The sequence below is a fragment of the Chelonoidis abingdonii genome, chromosome 2, assembly GCF_003597395.2.
Source record: "Chelonoidis abingdonii isolate Lonesome George chromosome 2, CheloAbing_2.0, whole genome shotgun sequence".
NCBI lineage: Eukaryota > Metazoa > Chordata > Testudines > Testudinidae > Chelonoidis > Chelonoidis abingdonii.
This window is the reverse complement of record NC_133770.1, coordinates 95854786-95872120: the sequence shown is the minus strand read 5'-3', so window position 1 is coordinate 95872120 and position 17335 is coordinate 95854786. Positions and strand designations below refer to the sequence as shown.

Here is a 17335-nt window from a genome sequence, read left to right as displayed (position 1 = left end):
ATATAATAATTATAAAAGTGAGAGGACCACTACATGACACATTTAACTTTTTACTTGCTTGCTAGGTTTTCTTAAGTGTCCTTCCTGCAAAGCTCTGCTTAGCTGGCTTGACTGTGTCTGTTATAGCTATCCCTCTATTCCATTTTGTTTCTTACAGCTGTCCCCATTCTCCATTTTGTTTTTGTTCTCCTCCTGTGGCCGTTCCTCCCTGGCTGTTAAGTTGTTTACCAGGGCCACTGCCCTTCTCAAAGGGAGGGCCCCTTAAGTTGTTTACCAAGAGCCATTGCCCTTCTCAAAGGGATGGCCACTTGTGCCTGGTGCTAAGTGGGACCACTCCCTGTTGAAAGGGTTGGTCTGTTATCACCTTGTTAAACCGGGCTTGGTGTAGGGTAGCAATGTCCAGAGCTGCAAGACCTAATATGTTTTGAGATCCTGGGCATGACATAGGCCTCATGGCTTTTGAGTCCTGGAGTGTGAACTCACACATTGTTCAGGACTCTGCCCAGGCACGTCTCTGTGCTCACTTGCAGTTTTTCCCTGTGTCTCCTCCCCTGTGACAGAGGGAGCCTATCAGAATTACTGGTGGGAAACTGCCTGAGTTTGCCTTTAAAACAGGCATTTTGAAACAACATCAGAAAGGTTCCTGCATTGCTGCCTGGTCTGATCAGCCAGGAGTTCCGGGGGGCCTTCTCCACTCTCGTTTTATTTTTGAGCGTATCCCATTTTTTAACCCCCCCCCGAAGAACGAATTGCTGTCGTGAAGATCTCCTGATTATCGAGACCATACCGAGCCCTCTGCTGCTTCTGCCTTTGCTGCTGCCTTGGGACTGGTAAGAATCCCTCTGTGAAACTTTCTATACTTTTATTTTATTACTTTAGCTGCTGGCTCTGCTTCCCCAACACACAGACTCAAGCTAAACCTTGGTCTGTGTCTTAAAACCTCTCTTAAACTCCGCGGCGCTTTGCTGCTAAAAATAAGTTTGTGCCACCGATAAGCTCTGCTCCTGTACAGCTTTCAGCTGTATCCACTGCTGCAGCCACCATCCCTTGGCTTCCTTGGGGCTGCGCTTGGAGCTGTATCCTGGGCACATACCACTCTGCCCTCTGTGACTTCCCCATAGCATAAAGTGCACCATGGTTTGCTTTTTAGTTAATAAGTCATAGTTTGCTAAGATTGAGCTAGTTTCACCTGCCTTGCTATAGTTGCTGTTTTGTTGCTCCGTATAGTTGCTTGTTATAGTTTTGCTTAGAATTGTGATATTTGTTGTTTTGCTAGTTGTTGGTTAAGATAGATTTAAAAAGCCATTGCCTGGTTGTATTCTGTACCTGTTTTTTACTTGTATTAGCTGCTTGTCATTTATATAAATTTGATTAAGTAGACGAATAGATAGCTTTGAATTCGTCTTCCCGCTGTCCTGATCTCTCCCTGAACTTTCCCGTGTCTGTTTTTCCCCGCTCCAATCTCCCCCTCTGTTACTTCTCCGTGTCTCCTGTTGTAACCTTTGCTGCTTTTCTCCCTATCTGCACTCTCCCCGAACTTCCCAACTCTTTGCTGCCTTCCCCCGCATCTGCATCACCTCCGAACTTCCCAGACCCTTGCTGCTTCTCCCCTGTGTAACTTCCCAAACCCTTTGCCGCTCTTTCCTTTTTTTGGGTGTCCGCTTGTTGCTTAAACCTCCCTCTAGCCCTTCTTTACACTTCTCTGCTGCCTCTCCCTTATCCCTGTGTTTGTTGCTCCCGCTTCTCCGCTGCCCCTCCCCTACGAAGATCACCATCACACTGCTCCATTTGTCTTCACCCGCTGCTCCGCAACTTCCCTGAAGTGCTCTCTGCTGCTGCAACCTGTTTCTTCCCTCAGCCGTCTCCCCCATTCTCCATGTGCCTTCTCAGCTTGCACGTTCAGCTCCCTCCCCTCTTGCTGCTCCCAGACTCCCTTAAGTGCGCTCCAGCTGCTCTTGTCTCCCGTACATCCAGCCCGCAGGCTCCTGAGGCTGCTCTGGGCTTCACCCCGCAGGGCTTCAGAGTCTTGCTGCTTGCTGCTGCACTCTCCTCTCATCAGTTGCCACTGTCATTCACTCCCTCCCCACTCCTGTTTCTTGACCCAGCCTTTAGGTACACTCTTGCAGATTATTGCTATCACAGCTCACAAATTAAGTCATTAATTTCTTTTATACCGTTACATTGCATAATTTCACTATCACCATATTGTATCATTGCACTTGATTCACATTTTACTTGTGGTATAACACCCCATTGGTTGCCTCCACTTTTCTGATATATTTTGTATTTGCATTGATCCATTGTGTACATTGTGTTATAAGCTATTAACCACTAATACATTCTATCTGAGATTGTTGACCATTTATATAGAAGCTACATTTTACTTTGCATTCTTTTTGTACATTTGCATTCCGCACTGCATCTAGAGTTGTTCTATATTAAGTTGAGTTGCTTATTGACTGTACTGTATCCCAAGTTGCTGAACCCACTTACTGTACCCCACTGTTAGAACTCCCTACACTGTTCAATAAGAAGAACCCCTCCCATCATTGTCTAATGTAAACACCCTATACACCCCATCCCATCGTATTTCATTGTTAAATTCCCACCACTTCCTTTTTCCTTTAATAAAGAAATTAATTGGCACCCTACCTGTCTGGTAATTGCTCCCCAAGATCCCATATACCTGCGGGCAGGGACAGACTGTTTTGATGGCATCTTGGAATTGAAATGAATATACATTCATCCCTATCCATGGGTAGGGGACTCTTTTAATGATCCTGGCCCCACTTTTTAAACACTGTTACTTCATCAGAAGTCTGATGTGTCCATGGTGCCTGTGTTTTGGGCAGAGCAGGAAGCGGAAGGATAAATAAAGTCAAAGCTTTGAGATGGAGCACAATCCAGTGATAGTGTCAGATGCAAGAAGCAGCATCATCAGACAGTATGAGCAGGGTAAGGGGATCAGAGGACGCCAGAAAAAATCTGAGACACAGGTGCCCTTAAAAACTTTTTCAGTGGGGAGAGGACGAGGTGAACTGAGGAGCAGACAAGAGGGGTGGGCGACGGTGAAGGCTGACAGAACTGGGGAGAAGGCATATAGAAAGTCGGGGACCTGATACTGCAAGGTACTGAGCTCCCACAACTCATGCACTTCAGCTGAAGGTGGAGCACCTTTGGGAGGAGGGGAATGGAGAGAGAAAGGAATCCCACAGCTAATGCAAGAGAAGGAAAGGAAGGGCAAGAGAGCAAAGCTTTTTTTTTTTTTTTTTTAACAGTGCCTCGCGCAATGAGGTCCAGGCGCATGACTGGGGCCCCTAGATGCTACCACAATACAAATAATTAATTAACCACAAATGCTCCTTTTCAAATTTTGTTTTTATGGTGATGGATGAGAAAATCCAGTCAAAACTGTAGAAAGTTCTCTGGAATTTGTCTAGAGGTACCTTCTTTGGTTATTTATGCAGTTGCTCCTCTCTGCAATTGACCCCCAAGACCTAGTGGGAGGTGGGCTGGGAGGGAGCTACCACTGAGATCCTAATGCCTCAGAGTAGAATGAATCTGCCTTGCACAGTTCCAGGTCCAAGGAGGTGCTGGGAGAAATGATTGTCCTGGCTGGGCCCCATTTAACCCCCTCTCTACAACAGTCCATGCTTTGGTTGCTTCTGATTCTACTGGCTGGAGTCACAGTTTACATGCTTGGTGGTACTATTGGAAAGAACACTTGAAAGTGAAATGGAAGCTTGAGCGTTTCATCTCTGGCCAGATTATTATTTTGTAGAAAAGTGACTACATTTGTGGCACTGACATCACTGTCACTTAGTGTCCGGTGACTGTTTTAAAGAATCTGACTGGCTGCTGTAGAATACTGAAGTGCTTTAGCATATTCTTCTGAAGTAGGCTCCTCACTGCCCAGGAATAAGCTATTGTTCTAACACAGGACATCATCTTGATTGTGTTGTTTATGAATCTGCTGTGTCTGTGTGAAACAGAAATTGATGGGAGGGCTCTCCAAATACCTTGGAAAACAAATGGACTTTTTGCATCCTAGATGATAATGGCATGTCCTACCCTAAATAACATTGACCCTTGTATTCTGAACATGAATGCCAGAATCCAAGATGTTCTGTTTGAATGACATTCTGTTCTCCTGAATAAAAACCCCAGATACGGTCTCTCTACCACTGAGCAGATTAGCTGTGTATAAACGTTGTTGAAATTAACTGGCATACTGAATACTGCACCATGCCGTTAATGTAGAAAATCCTCTTGGTCTAATTGTGTGCTTACAGATTGTTTTCTTGAAGACTTTTCAGATCATTATTTAGAATGGATAAACAAAATTGGATTTTTGATTGGGGAGAAGCTAACCCCTTTTAAGTGTTGCTAGCCTACTGTGTTAGAAAACTGATGCTTTGGGTGCATTCAGATAAAAGGGCATAATTGTTTTTCCTCAAACCTTTGTCTACAGAAGGATTTTGTAGACTGCTAATTCTCAATGAGAGCAGCTCACAGTGATAAAACTGATGGAAGCTGTAGTACAGGAAAGTGTTACTTTACTCTACTCTGAGCAAGGTGTGATGGCTTGGTGATAAAAAAAAAATGTCTGAGCCTTGTCTACATTACCGTTTCCACCGCCTATTGAGAATTTGGGGTCTGAAAATCTTAGTATAAACCCAGCTAGATAAATGAACATGACAGGAAGGTCAAAACAAAATCTCTCCTGGCACTTCTTATGCATTATAGTTCATTTTTTTCTGTACAACTCTACATAATATGGGCTGACATTTATTTAGGCAAATATTTAGCTAATCTATCTATTTAACCTACGTGGTCCCCAACACCATAATATCTGAGTAGCTTTCAAGTACCTAGCCTGGAACTAGAAATAACATGAATAATCTTCCCTCCTCCTCCCCACCCAAACCCAACCTTCCCATTCCAAGACTGCAGAAGAAATAGGGATGTTTGTTTATGTGTGTGTGTGAGAGAGAAAAGAGAGCGCGCACGAGAGAGAAAATGTTACTGTGGGGAAAGCAACATTGAAGAAATTAGTTTTACATTTATGTTGTGGATGAAGATGTGATCTCTCTGATATAGCTAGAGTCAGTCTCATGAATTGCTCTGAATACCAGGAGAGAAACCATGTACTGGACCTTATTTAGTGACCAGTTTACTTACCTTAGCTTCAGGCAGGATGCATCTTATTTATATGATTTTGTTGTTGAGCTGCATAGGGGTGGGGAGAGTTGGGGAATTTATTTTTTTTTAAGGTGAAAAAGGTCCACCCTCCTCAGCCCTCAACCTTTGAAACACTCCACACTGCAGTAATTTGAAATGTTCTTCTCTTTTCTACATTTTGGTGCTCTGTATTCTCATAAAAAAAATAGATAAAATGATATTATTATTCTTTTCAATCAAACTGTTGCATTTTGAAGTTATAGTAACTCAGGATCACTGTTTTTCCTCTTACCTCAGATTGATTAATCATGCGTTGCTGGATTTTTTAAAAAACAAACATTTAAAATATAACATTTAAAAAAGTTAAAACAGTGTCTCAAAGTAAGAGATTAACAGATTCTGAAGTCAGACGTGAGCACTGTGATAATTTAGGCCATAGAATTTACCACAAAAAAAAAAAAATTCCGGTTTGAACTAGAGCATATCTTTTAGAAAAACATAAAAGTGTTAACAGAATTTGGGTTTGCACTGGAGGTATCCCAAAGCTTGTTACAAAATACCATGGTAAATACTGGTAGTAATGAGACTTTGGGACTCATCAAAAGGCCACTGAAGTACAGTGGGAGTTTGACATCAATTTAGCTTTGAGTCAGGTGCTACATAGGCAAATGTGCTGTTATGTGTTTGGTAGTACTTCATAGGCAGCCTTGGGCTTTAGGATCTCTTTTTTAAGAGGATTGTTGGACAAGAGATTGGCTTAACCCATACTCTTTCAAAACCTGTTATGAGATTCTTAGCTTCCTGCAGGCATCTTAGTTTAATTTAACATTTTATATGATCTTACTGAAAAGAAAATATCTTATCCCTTCTCTTTCTGCCAACTATGTGAGAAATGACTTGTGGTATATTTGAATTTGCAAACATTAGTGATGGAGTTTGACTTATTAACACTTCAGCATCTTTGTTGGAGGGCGGGTGCAAAATAGTGATGGCAGAGCTCAGTGGCTGGTTCCAGTGGCTTGTCAGCATGTTCTTGTTCTAGAAAATGAAGAGCCAGTGGGATAACATTTAAATGCTGCAGATGTTTAATGATAGGTTTCAGCAATCTTACAAACCCCTCAGCTATGCAGCACAAGATTAGAGCCAGACATTACTGGCAGTTATTTATGTCTATTATTGTATATTTCAAAGAAATATTTAGAAATTGCCAATGGTAGCTAAATTCTGCAATATATGAAGTCATTCTTAAAATGGTTCAAATCTGTTAAAAATTCATATGAACAATATATATATTTGTATTTCTTGCTTGAACAATGGGTAATTTGCATAAAAAGGGGGAGAAATCGTGTATCTTACTGTACTATGCAGTGGGGAGACATTCACCCACTTATACAGACAAAGCATTGTTGCTGGTTTAATGTTGCATTCTATCCTGTGCATGTTGCACCTTTCGTGTGAGCTGATTGTAATTAGAGGGAATAAAACCTTTTTGGATTTTCTCTTTCAGAATCGCAATGAAATTAAAAATGGAGCGATTCTTCGATTAACAACTTCTCCAGTAAGTTACCATTCTGTTCGCTCTCCTTAAACTTTTTCAGTCTCCCATAATGATGGTTTGGTTGAGGTGATTACTATGAATTTTTTTCTTGTAGTGAATTTGGAAGCTCGTGGAAGGGACTGAGAATTAGTGGCTCTCTATTTTTTGGGGTCTGTGACTCTCAAAATGGTGTTAAATGTTGCCCATGATCTACTGTATCCCACTGTCCAACTACAAAGGATTGTGGGATTTGGAGGGTTTTCACTTATTTGGAGGAGGGCTGGTATTGCTGGGTGTGGGGCTTGTGCTGCTGGGTACTTCTGTCTAATCTCTCTTCTCCCTCCTCTCCTCCCATTCTCCCATTTACACAGCACTCATCTCCAAGGTGTCACAACTTCCAGTCTGTTAAGATGGCACCAATGCCTTCATCAGAGAAACTGTCTCTGCTCCAGAGTTCAGAGCTGAAAGGGAGGATGGAGGACAGGAACTATGTTTGGGTTAAAGGCATGTGGTAGGGTTGGGATGACAGAAGTGGGAGAGAGAGGAGGACTGAGTGAACTGCTCCTTCTTATGTTCTCTTCAGGTTCCTAGTGACCATGAGATTTTGCATTTTTTTATCCCACTCCCTCTCAGCTGGTGGGTGGGACCCACCAGATCCCTATCATGACCCATTTCTGGGCTCTCAGCTATACTGCCACATATTGAAAGCCTCTGTTTATTCGCAGCATGGGTATTAGCAATAGAACTCTCTCCATCTTGCATCACCAATGCACTATCTTACTAAGACAGCTTACCTGAGTTTGTCTGGTCATGGTAGCCATGGCAGATTCAATGTGGTATTCTGGAAATTACAGTCCCCAGGCAAAGTAACTCCTTTAAACAACCACAACTCTGTTCTGATGGGATCAAATCTAGGGATGAAAAAGGTCCTGCCCATTCAATCCTTGGCTTCTGATGTGGCTGCCAAAAGGGGTGCCAGTTACAGAGGAAGCTTTGTGATGTGAACACCTGTCTATTAGGACCTGGACCGAGACCAATAATTTATTTCACATAGGCCACTGAACCGCTTAGTAACTTTCAGGTAAGGGAAATCTAGCCTGGATTCTAAGCTGTAGTAAAGAAATGAAAAGCTCCATATCTTATTGGTAATTCACCAACTCATGCAGACCTCTCTGTTCACACCCACCCCATTCAACTTGATGTTTGCAGTTACCAGACACTGGGCATGCAAACAGCAAAATTGCAGATATGTTGGGGTAGAAATAGTGAATTGAAGGGCCCAGCAAGGACACAGATAGACATCTGGAATTTTGGGGCAAGCGAATGGAACTTTATTTGTTCCATGAGAGCATAACCTCTCACAAGGTGACCTGTCCAGCAGCAGTAAAAAGGGAGAAGGCAGTAGGTACTCTCTCCGTCACATGCCTTCTTTTTTTCATGCTCAACTCCAGGGTATCACATTCCCAAAGCTTAACAACAGTTTAAGAGCAAGGCCCTCTCAGAGCCTGGATTACTTTCAAGCTGTATTATGGCCTGCAACCCAGGACAACCTAATACCTAGGAAGCTTCCTGGTCTCATAGGCTGGCTCAGGCTTCCCTGTGAATCTAACCCCCATTCCTGGGATGCCTCAGGAAGAGGCGAGGTGGGGACTTCCTCAACACTTCCCAATCTCTGTGGTTTTCAGGGAAAACCAATCCACATCGATCCCACTGAAAAAGGGGACCTGACATTCCTGTTGCCTAAAATTGTAATCCCATAAAACCAAGCAAAATCTGTGTTGATGTGTCAGCAAAGAGTACCACACAACCCCCTCGCATAATTCCTCAGAAAGTACCCATGCCATCAACTCCATGTTGGAGCCACGGTACCTTTTAGTTTCCAGCATTCACTTTTATTTTTTTTAACTCATTTCCAGTGTTTTATTCTCAAATGTTTACATTTTTTTAAAACTGTGGCTGTGGTTTGGGGGACCTTTTTGAAGGATTGGAGTGTTGCTAATGAATGGCATTTTTGTAGTCTTCAGAATTTACAGATTAATAGTCCTTTCCATGTATGAATGCTAGAAGAAAATCTTTGTTCTCTAGGTACTACAATAATGGGCACCATATAAGTACCTAAGGTAGATAGAGCAGAGGTTTCCAATCTGTGGGCTTGGGACCCACTGAGCCCATGTTGTTTGCCCTGGGAAACTGGCTAGCCACACATTTGTCCTTCCTCCGTGTTTCCAGCTGAGAACAACAGAACTTGTGGATGAGACACTGTGAAAAGCAAATTGTAAGCTGTGTAATTTTACAGAATGGACAAAACCCTTATGCTACATACAGCTAAAAATACACTAATGCTTTCATAAACTTGCTTTACCGTTACAGAATTATTAGCTGTCACCAGAATGGCATGCTATTGTAAATAGAAAGGGAAGTCAGCCATTTAATAGAGGATGGGCAGGGTGAGATGCAAGTTAGCAAGACTGAATTTAGGATGTAGTCATTCCATTAAAACATTTAAGAAGCCCTATTTAAGAGAACATTCATTAAATATGTTTGACCTTGGGGCACTGTGAACTGGCCAAGAAGCTGTTACTCAGCTAAATGGAAGCGTTTCTCCACTTGGGCTCATCAACACAATTTGTCTCTGACTCTGCTGGAATCCCTGATTTAAGTCCAGATAGTACATTCAGTCTGACAGTGGTAGAACACTGCTCTTTGGTGGCCCCTCAAAACATTTATAAGAGTAAAAAAGCAATACAAACTAACTAATTAAAAAAAACCATAAGTTTTTAGAACTAGAAGCAAATCTGAAATTTCCATTGTGCAACTGACTAACCACTTCATTCCAGCAGGTCAGGACAGAAGCCACAGTCTTGTCCCCAGTTGTTGCAAAGTTCACCAAAGCTGCCTGAAAAACAGGGTGGGGAAAATAAGAACATGTTTGTGCAAAGGAGTTAATTCTCATTTGGTTTAGAACAATGTCAGCTGAATTCCAACAGGTCAGTTCATTTTCAGCATAGCAAGCAATTCTGACAGACTGAAGGACTCTAGTAAGTTTCGCTACAAGGAAGAGAGGCAACCTCTGGTACAACCACTGAAGGGATTGTTCACGCTGGGGTCCAGTAACCTTTAGCATTTTATCAAGACATTTGATACGGTCTCGCATGATATCCTTATCGATAAACTAGGCAAATACAATTTAGATGGGGCTACTATATGGTGGGTGCATAACTGGCTGGATAACCGTACTCAGAGAGTAGTTATTAATGGCTCCCAATCCTGCTGGAAAGGTATAACAAGTGGGGTTCCGCAGGGGTCTGTTTTGGGACCGGCTCTGTTCAATATCTTCATCAACGACTTAGATGTTGGCATAGAAAGTACGCTTATTAAGTTTGCGGACGATACCAAACTGGGAGGGATTGCAACTGCTTTGGAGGACAGGGTCAAAATTCAAAATGATCTGGACAAATTGGAGAAATGGTCTGAGGTAAACCGGATGAAGTTCAATAAAGACAAATGCAAAGTGCTCCACTTAGGAAGGAACAATCAGTTTCACACATACAGAATGGGAAGAGACTGTCTAGGAAGGAGTATGGCAGAAAGAGATCTAGGGGTCATAGTGGACCACAAGCTAAATATGAGTCAACAGTGTGATACTGTTGCAAAAAAAGCAAACGTGATTCTGGGATGCATTAACAGGTGTGTTGTAAACAAGACATGAGAAGTCATTCTTCCGCTCTACTCTGCGCTGGTTAGGCCTCAACTGGAGTATTGTGTCCAGTTCTGGGCACCGCATTTCAAGAAAGATGTGGAGAAATTGGAGAGGGTCCAGAGAAGAGCAACAAGAATGATTAAAGGTCTTGAGAACATGACCTATGAAGGAAGGCTGAAAGAATTGGGTTTATTTAGTTTGGAAAAGAGAAGACTGAGAGGGGACATGATAGCAGTTTTCAGGTATCTAAAAGGGTGTCATCAGGAGGAGGGAGAAAACTTGTTCACCTTAGCCTCTAATGATAGAACAAGAAGCAATGGGCTTAAACTGCAGCAAGGGAGATTTAGGTTGGACATTAGGAAAAAGTTCCTAATTGTCAGGGTAGTTAAACACTGGAATAAATTGCCTAGGGAGGTTGTGGAATCTCCATCTCTGGAGATATTTAAGAGTAGGTTAGATAAATGTCTATCAGGGATGGTCTAGACAGTATTTGGTCCTGCCATGAGGGCAGGGGACTGGACTCGATGACCTCTCGAGGTCCCTTCCAGTCCTAGAGTCTATGAGTCTATAAGTCTATATCTTAGAGTATCCACTCACCCATAAATCTTTGGATCTTGCGTTGAGTTCCCTGCAGGTTCATTTAGCAGCAATCAGCACTTTCCATCCTCCAGTGGATAACTGTATGATCTTGACACACCCTGTCACAACTATATTTTTGAAGGGCATTCTCAGAACCTTTCCACCAGTGGTGAAGTTTGTATCTCAGTGGAATCTCAATTTTGTTCTATCATCTTTCACTAAGACTCCCTTTGAGTCGCTGACTATATGCTCTAGAACACATCTGTGCATGGAGGTTGCCTTTCTGATAGCTATAACATTGGCAAGAAGAGTCAGTGAACTGGGAGTACTTATGGTTGGCTCAGCTTTTATCAAGAAAAGGTCTCACTACACCTCCATGCCAGATTCATATCCAACGTAGTTTTTGTATTTCAGTTGAGTCAGGTCATCCAATGACTTGTATTTTTTTCCTAAACCACATGCCTTAGAAGAAGAAAAGACTGCATTCTCTAGACTTCCAGAGGACTTTGTCATTTTATCTGTAAAGAACAAAGGAGATTAGAAGACACCTAAACTATTTGTTTCCATAGCAGAATGATCAAGAGGTCAGTATATATCCGTGCAGAGATTTTCTAAATGGATCTTGGGTTGCATCACCTTTTGTTACCAACTAGTTGGCATCCTCCCAACCATCCCCAAAGGGATAAAGGCTCATTCTACCGGGGGGGCAAGCTACTTCAGCTGCATCTTTCAGAAACATACTCAGACCAGAATATGTAGGGCAGCTACGTGGAGCTCTTTGTATACCTTCATGAGACATTATATCATGGTACAATCTCAACTGTGGATACGGCTGTGGGGACAGCAGTGCTACCTTCAGCTATCACTTCTGTTTCACTGAACCCACCCCCAGTTTGATGACTACTTGTTAATTTCTTACCTCACAACTTATCTGTAACTGGAAGTTCTTTGAGATGCATGATCCCTATCTTTATTCCACTACCCACCCTCTGTCCCCTCTGCTGTGGATTGGGTACACTGCAGTAAGAATGGGAAACTGGAGAGATGTTGGCCAGCACCACCCTTTATGCCTTCAAATGGGAGCATGGAAAAACCTACAACATGTGTGTATACCAATTGACATTGTTTGAAAGAAATTCTGGACTCAGGCACATGGTGCTCTTGTGTATCCACGTGTGGAATACAGGTACGGATCACACATCTCGAAGAACCTCCAGTTACAGGTAAGTAACCTCCATTTCTATTGGCAAATGCCCACCCTTACACAATGCTTTCACTTCCAGGTGTGAGTTTCTGATTTTTATCCCCTGCAGCCAGAAACATTTGAAAGTGGGACAGTGAGGGTTGTTTTTTTTCTTTCTAAATTAAATCCGAAACCCTAAGTATTAGTACAGTGTGTTTTCTTTTAATTATCACAGATTTAGAGTACTTGTTCTTTTTTAGACTTTTTGGCTTTTTTTCTCTAAATCATTATAGCATCACTTTTGCAATGCAGCAATTGCTGGCACATTGCTAAATCTCTTATAAACTATTTCCTTTAGAGATTTATGACTTGCCTATTTGAAATTTCACTGAGTTGGAACTTTGTGAATATGAATTGTCAGATCTGTTGGGAATTTGACCTGTCTCTTTGTTTCTTCAGATCTGTTTGCAAAGTTCATGTCTCGTTATTCTCTGAGGATTGTTTTTTTCTCTAAACAATGCTTCCCCTTGCCGCCTCTTTACAACACTCACACACTCTGTCTCCTAGGTTACTTGAGTATAGATTGAATTTCTCTCATATTATGTTGGATTTCATCTTTCTGTCTTTCCTATTTATCTTGACTCTCGTGTTATCTTCCTCAATATCTCGGTATGCACTATATAGTATTTTTGTCATTTTACATGACACATTTTCCCCCGTGCCCAGTTATGTTTCTATGGAATTAACTTATGTATCTTTTCCAGCATTTATCTTTTTATATGAATTTATATGAGAGTGAAACGTCAGTTTGTCTGGGATTGCCCATTCTGGGATTTTTTTGTTCTAATGATGGGTGTGTAGATGGATAAGTGAGTTGTAATCATAGTATAGTGTGAAAATATTCCTAAAGCACAGTTGTCTGTCCTCCCATGCAGTAAGCAGAATGGCATCTGCTACTGTTTGTGAACATTTATGTGTATCTTTTATATACCAGATCCTGCAAACCCTTGTTCTAGTGACTGTTCTTTACTAGAGGTAGGTAAAATATTAGCTGCACACAGATTGTGACTAGTCCCTCTATCAGTTAATTAATTATTCACAAACAGCATTGGACATCTGTGTATTATCTTGTTCAAAATTATTAAACTAATGGCTTATGCAAACATATGGGTTGCTTGTGAACTGTACCATAATCACTGATCCCAGTACTAGCTTTTAATAATATGCTATTTGTGATGTGGGATTAGCCACCTTTGTCACATGAGGTTGTTTTTTTGGCTACCTGACTGGATGACTCCTGAACCTGCAAATAGCTTTCAGAATGCCTGCATTAACATTTCCAGCATGAATACTCATGCAAATACGTTTGCACAAGTATCATTGTGAAAATACACGTGCCCACAAGTATTTACAATAATTATCCTTTTCTCTGCACATTTCTGCAAATAGAAACACAATTTTTTCATGAATGTCTTCGAAAATCATGTTGTGATGTTTTGGGGTTCACTCAGACCATCACCTGCCCTGTAACTTTGGGTGCCTTAATGCTATGCAACTATGGCTCAGAGCTCTGACATGGGTAGCCAGCCTACAGACATAAAGGTCTCCCCATGGCTTCCACACACCTAGTTACTCCTTTCAAGATGACCTCAATAGCTCTTCTGGTCATGAGTCTTCCAAAATCTTTCCCTTAAATTCTTAACTACTGGACACTCGGACTTTTCCCTTCTGGTTCATCACCCTAAAGGAGTGAAACTTGCCCCCAGTTATCAGTCCACTTGAGGCTGCACACTCCACCAAGACTGCACAACAGAGACCTGCTTAGAGTAAAACTGAACAAAAAGTTTGTATAGTAGAAAGATCACAGATTCAAAGATGGAATAGTCAGAAAAAGCAAACACAAGTTACACAGACTGTAACCATAAAGATGCAATCTCAGCCTTCACACATCTATATAAGCTAAATTCCCTTCTCTAATACAAGTTACCCATTGCATCTTAACAGTTTTCCAGTGTGCCCTCTGTCGTAGTGGTGTCCAGTGTTTCATGGACAGTACTCTGCTTAGATGCTGGCCCTCTGTTTCTGGATAGCCTTCTCACATAATAAACCCCTTCTCTTTTCACAAGGTTTGCCATTTTTTTTCTTTCTCTGGAACTATGGATACAGAGAGGGAGAAACTACCTCTTTCCTTAGTTTTCCAAGGCATGGCTACACTTGCAGATGTAGAGCGCTGTGAGTTAAAGCCACCTTCATAGAGCGTAATAGGGAAAGTGTTGCATTCTGTCCAGGTTCCTGTGACGTGAGGGAGTCAATCAACAGCCTGTTCCGCTGCATTTCCGCATTCCTGCAGCCAGGACTGGCGCCAGGGTTTTTGATGCCCTAGGCAGGGGTCCTTCCGCGCTCCTGGTCGTTGGCGGCAATTCTGCGGCAGGGAGTCCTTCCGTGCTCCCGGTCTTCGGGGCACTTTGGCGGCGGGTCCCAGAGCGAGTGAAGGACCTGCTGCATAATTGCCGCCACCGACCCAGAGCGCGGAAGGACCCCCCCGCTGCCAAATTGTTGCCATGGGCGGCAAAATGCCGCCCTTCCAAATCCTGGTACCCTTGGTGACCGCCTAGGTCGCCTAAATGGAAGCGCTGGCCCGGCCTGCAGCCAATTTCACAGCAATGACAAGAGTGGCCACTTGCCTTAAGGGGATTATGGAATGTTTCCGGAGGCTGATTACAGCACAGTAATGCAACACCTTGTTCACACTGGCACCATGGCATTCCAACGGGGGAGCAGCAAACATTATTTCACTTGCTGAAGTGGAGTACTAGCAGCACTGTAGCTGTGGAGTCAGAGCGCTCTACATGCCTTGCCAGTGTGGATGGGGAGTGAGCTAGGGCACCCAGGGCTGCTTTATTGCGCTGTAACTCGTGCTGTAGCCAAAGCCCAAGACTGGGGTTTTCTTTTCAGTTTCTATCGGCGGGTAGCAATCGATTTCTCGAGGATCGATATATCGCGTCTCATCTAGATGCGATATATTGATTCCCGAACGCGCTCCTGTTGACTCTGGAACTCCACCAACGCGAACGGTGGTAGCGGAATCGACAGAGGGAGCCGCGAACGTCGATCCCGCACCGTGAGGATGGTAGGTAAATCGATCTAAGATACTTTGACTTCAGCTACGTTATTCATGTAGCTGAAGTTGCGTATCTTAGATCAATCCCTTCCCCTAGTGTAGACCAGCACTATGTCTTTCCATTAACTTTAATGGTCCATCATTGCCTTTCCCTTGGTTGTACAATGCTAGGTGCTTGCAGTTATTTTCATGTAAACAGTTAGCCTGGGAGGTGCCCCTCCCTGCCTGATTGCTTCCCGTGGCTAGTGTGAAGTGGAGCTGTAGTTGCACCATGATTACAATTAAAATTTTCTAAACATATGTACATACATATGTTTATAAGTGTAAATTATATAGCCATCTCATGGTGACCATCAAGGTCAGGACATTGCAAGTTTTCATAAAAGACATTACTTGATATATGTTTATACACAATAACATGGTATACAACCAGTTGATCCAGCTGCATTTTCTTTGGGGTTCAGACCACCTGTCTTCCCCTTGGGGTGTCTAGACCATATTATTGTACACACAAAAAAGAGATTGTCGATCTTTTTATGACCATCTCTTGTCCTTGCTTATGCATATAGGCCCAATGTTTTCAATGAGGAAAGGGCTGAGGATAAGACCCTGAGGCCCTGATCTTGCAAACACTAAACTTAAATTTACTGGGGCTACTCATTAGAGCCCAAGTTTGTAATAATTGGTATCTTTTAATTATGAATTAAATATTTACCAAAAAAAACCTAATCAGCAGTCCTGTATAATCCTGTAATAGTAAATAATGAGCTACTTTGGTGTGTTTTTCTGCATGTGATGAAGGGAGAAGCTATTTTAGGATAAGAGTAAAAGTTTCATTTTTCAAGTTTCCAAGGTGATGTTATAAATAGTAAGTATAACCGAAAAACCTAAAACCAAGCCCTTGGATTGTGTATGTTTCTAAAATTTTAATAGGTAGCTACTGAATGCACACAAACCTCTTTTACCACTGACTCACTTTGTAGCTTTGGACCAGTATATTATAGACTCGTAGGTCAGAAGGGACCAATATGATCATCTAGTCTGACCTCCTGCACAAAGCAGGCCACAGAACCCTACCCATCTACTTTTATAACAACCCCTAACCCATGACTGAGTTATTGAAGTCCTCAAAATTGTGGTTTGAAGACCTCAAGCTGCTGAGAATCCACCAGCAAGTGACCGATGGCCGATGCTGAGAGGAAGGACGAAAACTCAGGGCCGCCTGCCCATCCCGCCCTGAGGAATTCTTCCTGCCCCCAATATGGCGACAGGCTAAACCCTGAGCATTGGGGAGCTCACCAGCCAGCACCAGGAAGGAATCTCTGCACTTAGACTCGTCCATCCTCCAAGCTCCCTCACAGCACATTAAGCAGGACTTATCTATCTGATAATCCATCGATGTTGCCCAAATAAACTTCCACCATTTCCCCCTCCATTATACTTATCAGCTTAGTCTTAAGCCTGATAAGTCTTTTGCCCCACTACTTCCCTCAGAGGCTGTTCCAGACTTCACTCCCCTAATGGTTAGAACTTCGTCTATTTCAAGTCTAACTTCCTAATATCCATTGTCCCATTCGTCCTGTTGCTACATTAGTACTAAGCTTAAATAATTCTCCCTCCCTAACGTTATCCCTGATATATTATATGAGCAGATATTCCCCCGGAGCTTTTGGCTGGCTAACAGCAAGCTCTTTTGGTCTCCTTTCATAAGGCAGGTTTTCCATCCTCGGATATCCTAGATAGCCCGTCCTGAACTTTCCAGTTTGAATCATTCTTCTTAAACATTGGGACACCAAATGCCCACAATATCCAGGTGGGTCTCACCAGCCCCTTTATAACGGTAATAACACTCCTTATCCTTGCCTGAAATACCTCTTCCTGATGCATCTAAAACCACTATTTCTTTAACGCCATATCGCATTGGCGGCTCATGATCCTGCTATCAACCAATACCCCACAAGTCCTTCTCTCCTCTGTTGCTTCCAACGTGATGCGTCCCCAATGTATTATCCTAAATTATTTCCTAAGGCGACT

General features: G+C 42.6%; 1 protein-coding gene across 1 annotated transcript in view; it reads left to right on the top strand.

The window, feature by feature from the left end:
- Positions 1-17335, top strand: part of ELMO1 (engulfment and cell motility 1) — a 472781-nt gene that overhangs the window by 133995 nt on the left and 321451 nt on the right. The window contains exon 5 of the mRNA XM_032785439.2: positions 6689-6739. Coding sequence (XP_032641330.1) covers positions 6689-6739 — 51 coding nt within the window. The remainder of the gene's footprint in view (positions 1-6688; positions 6740-17335) is intronic.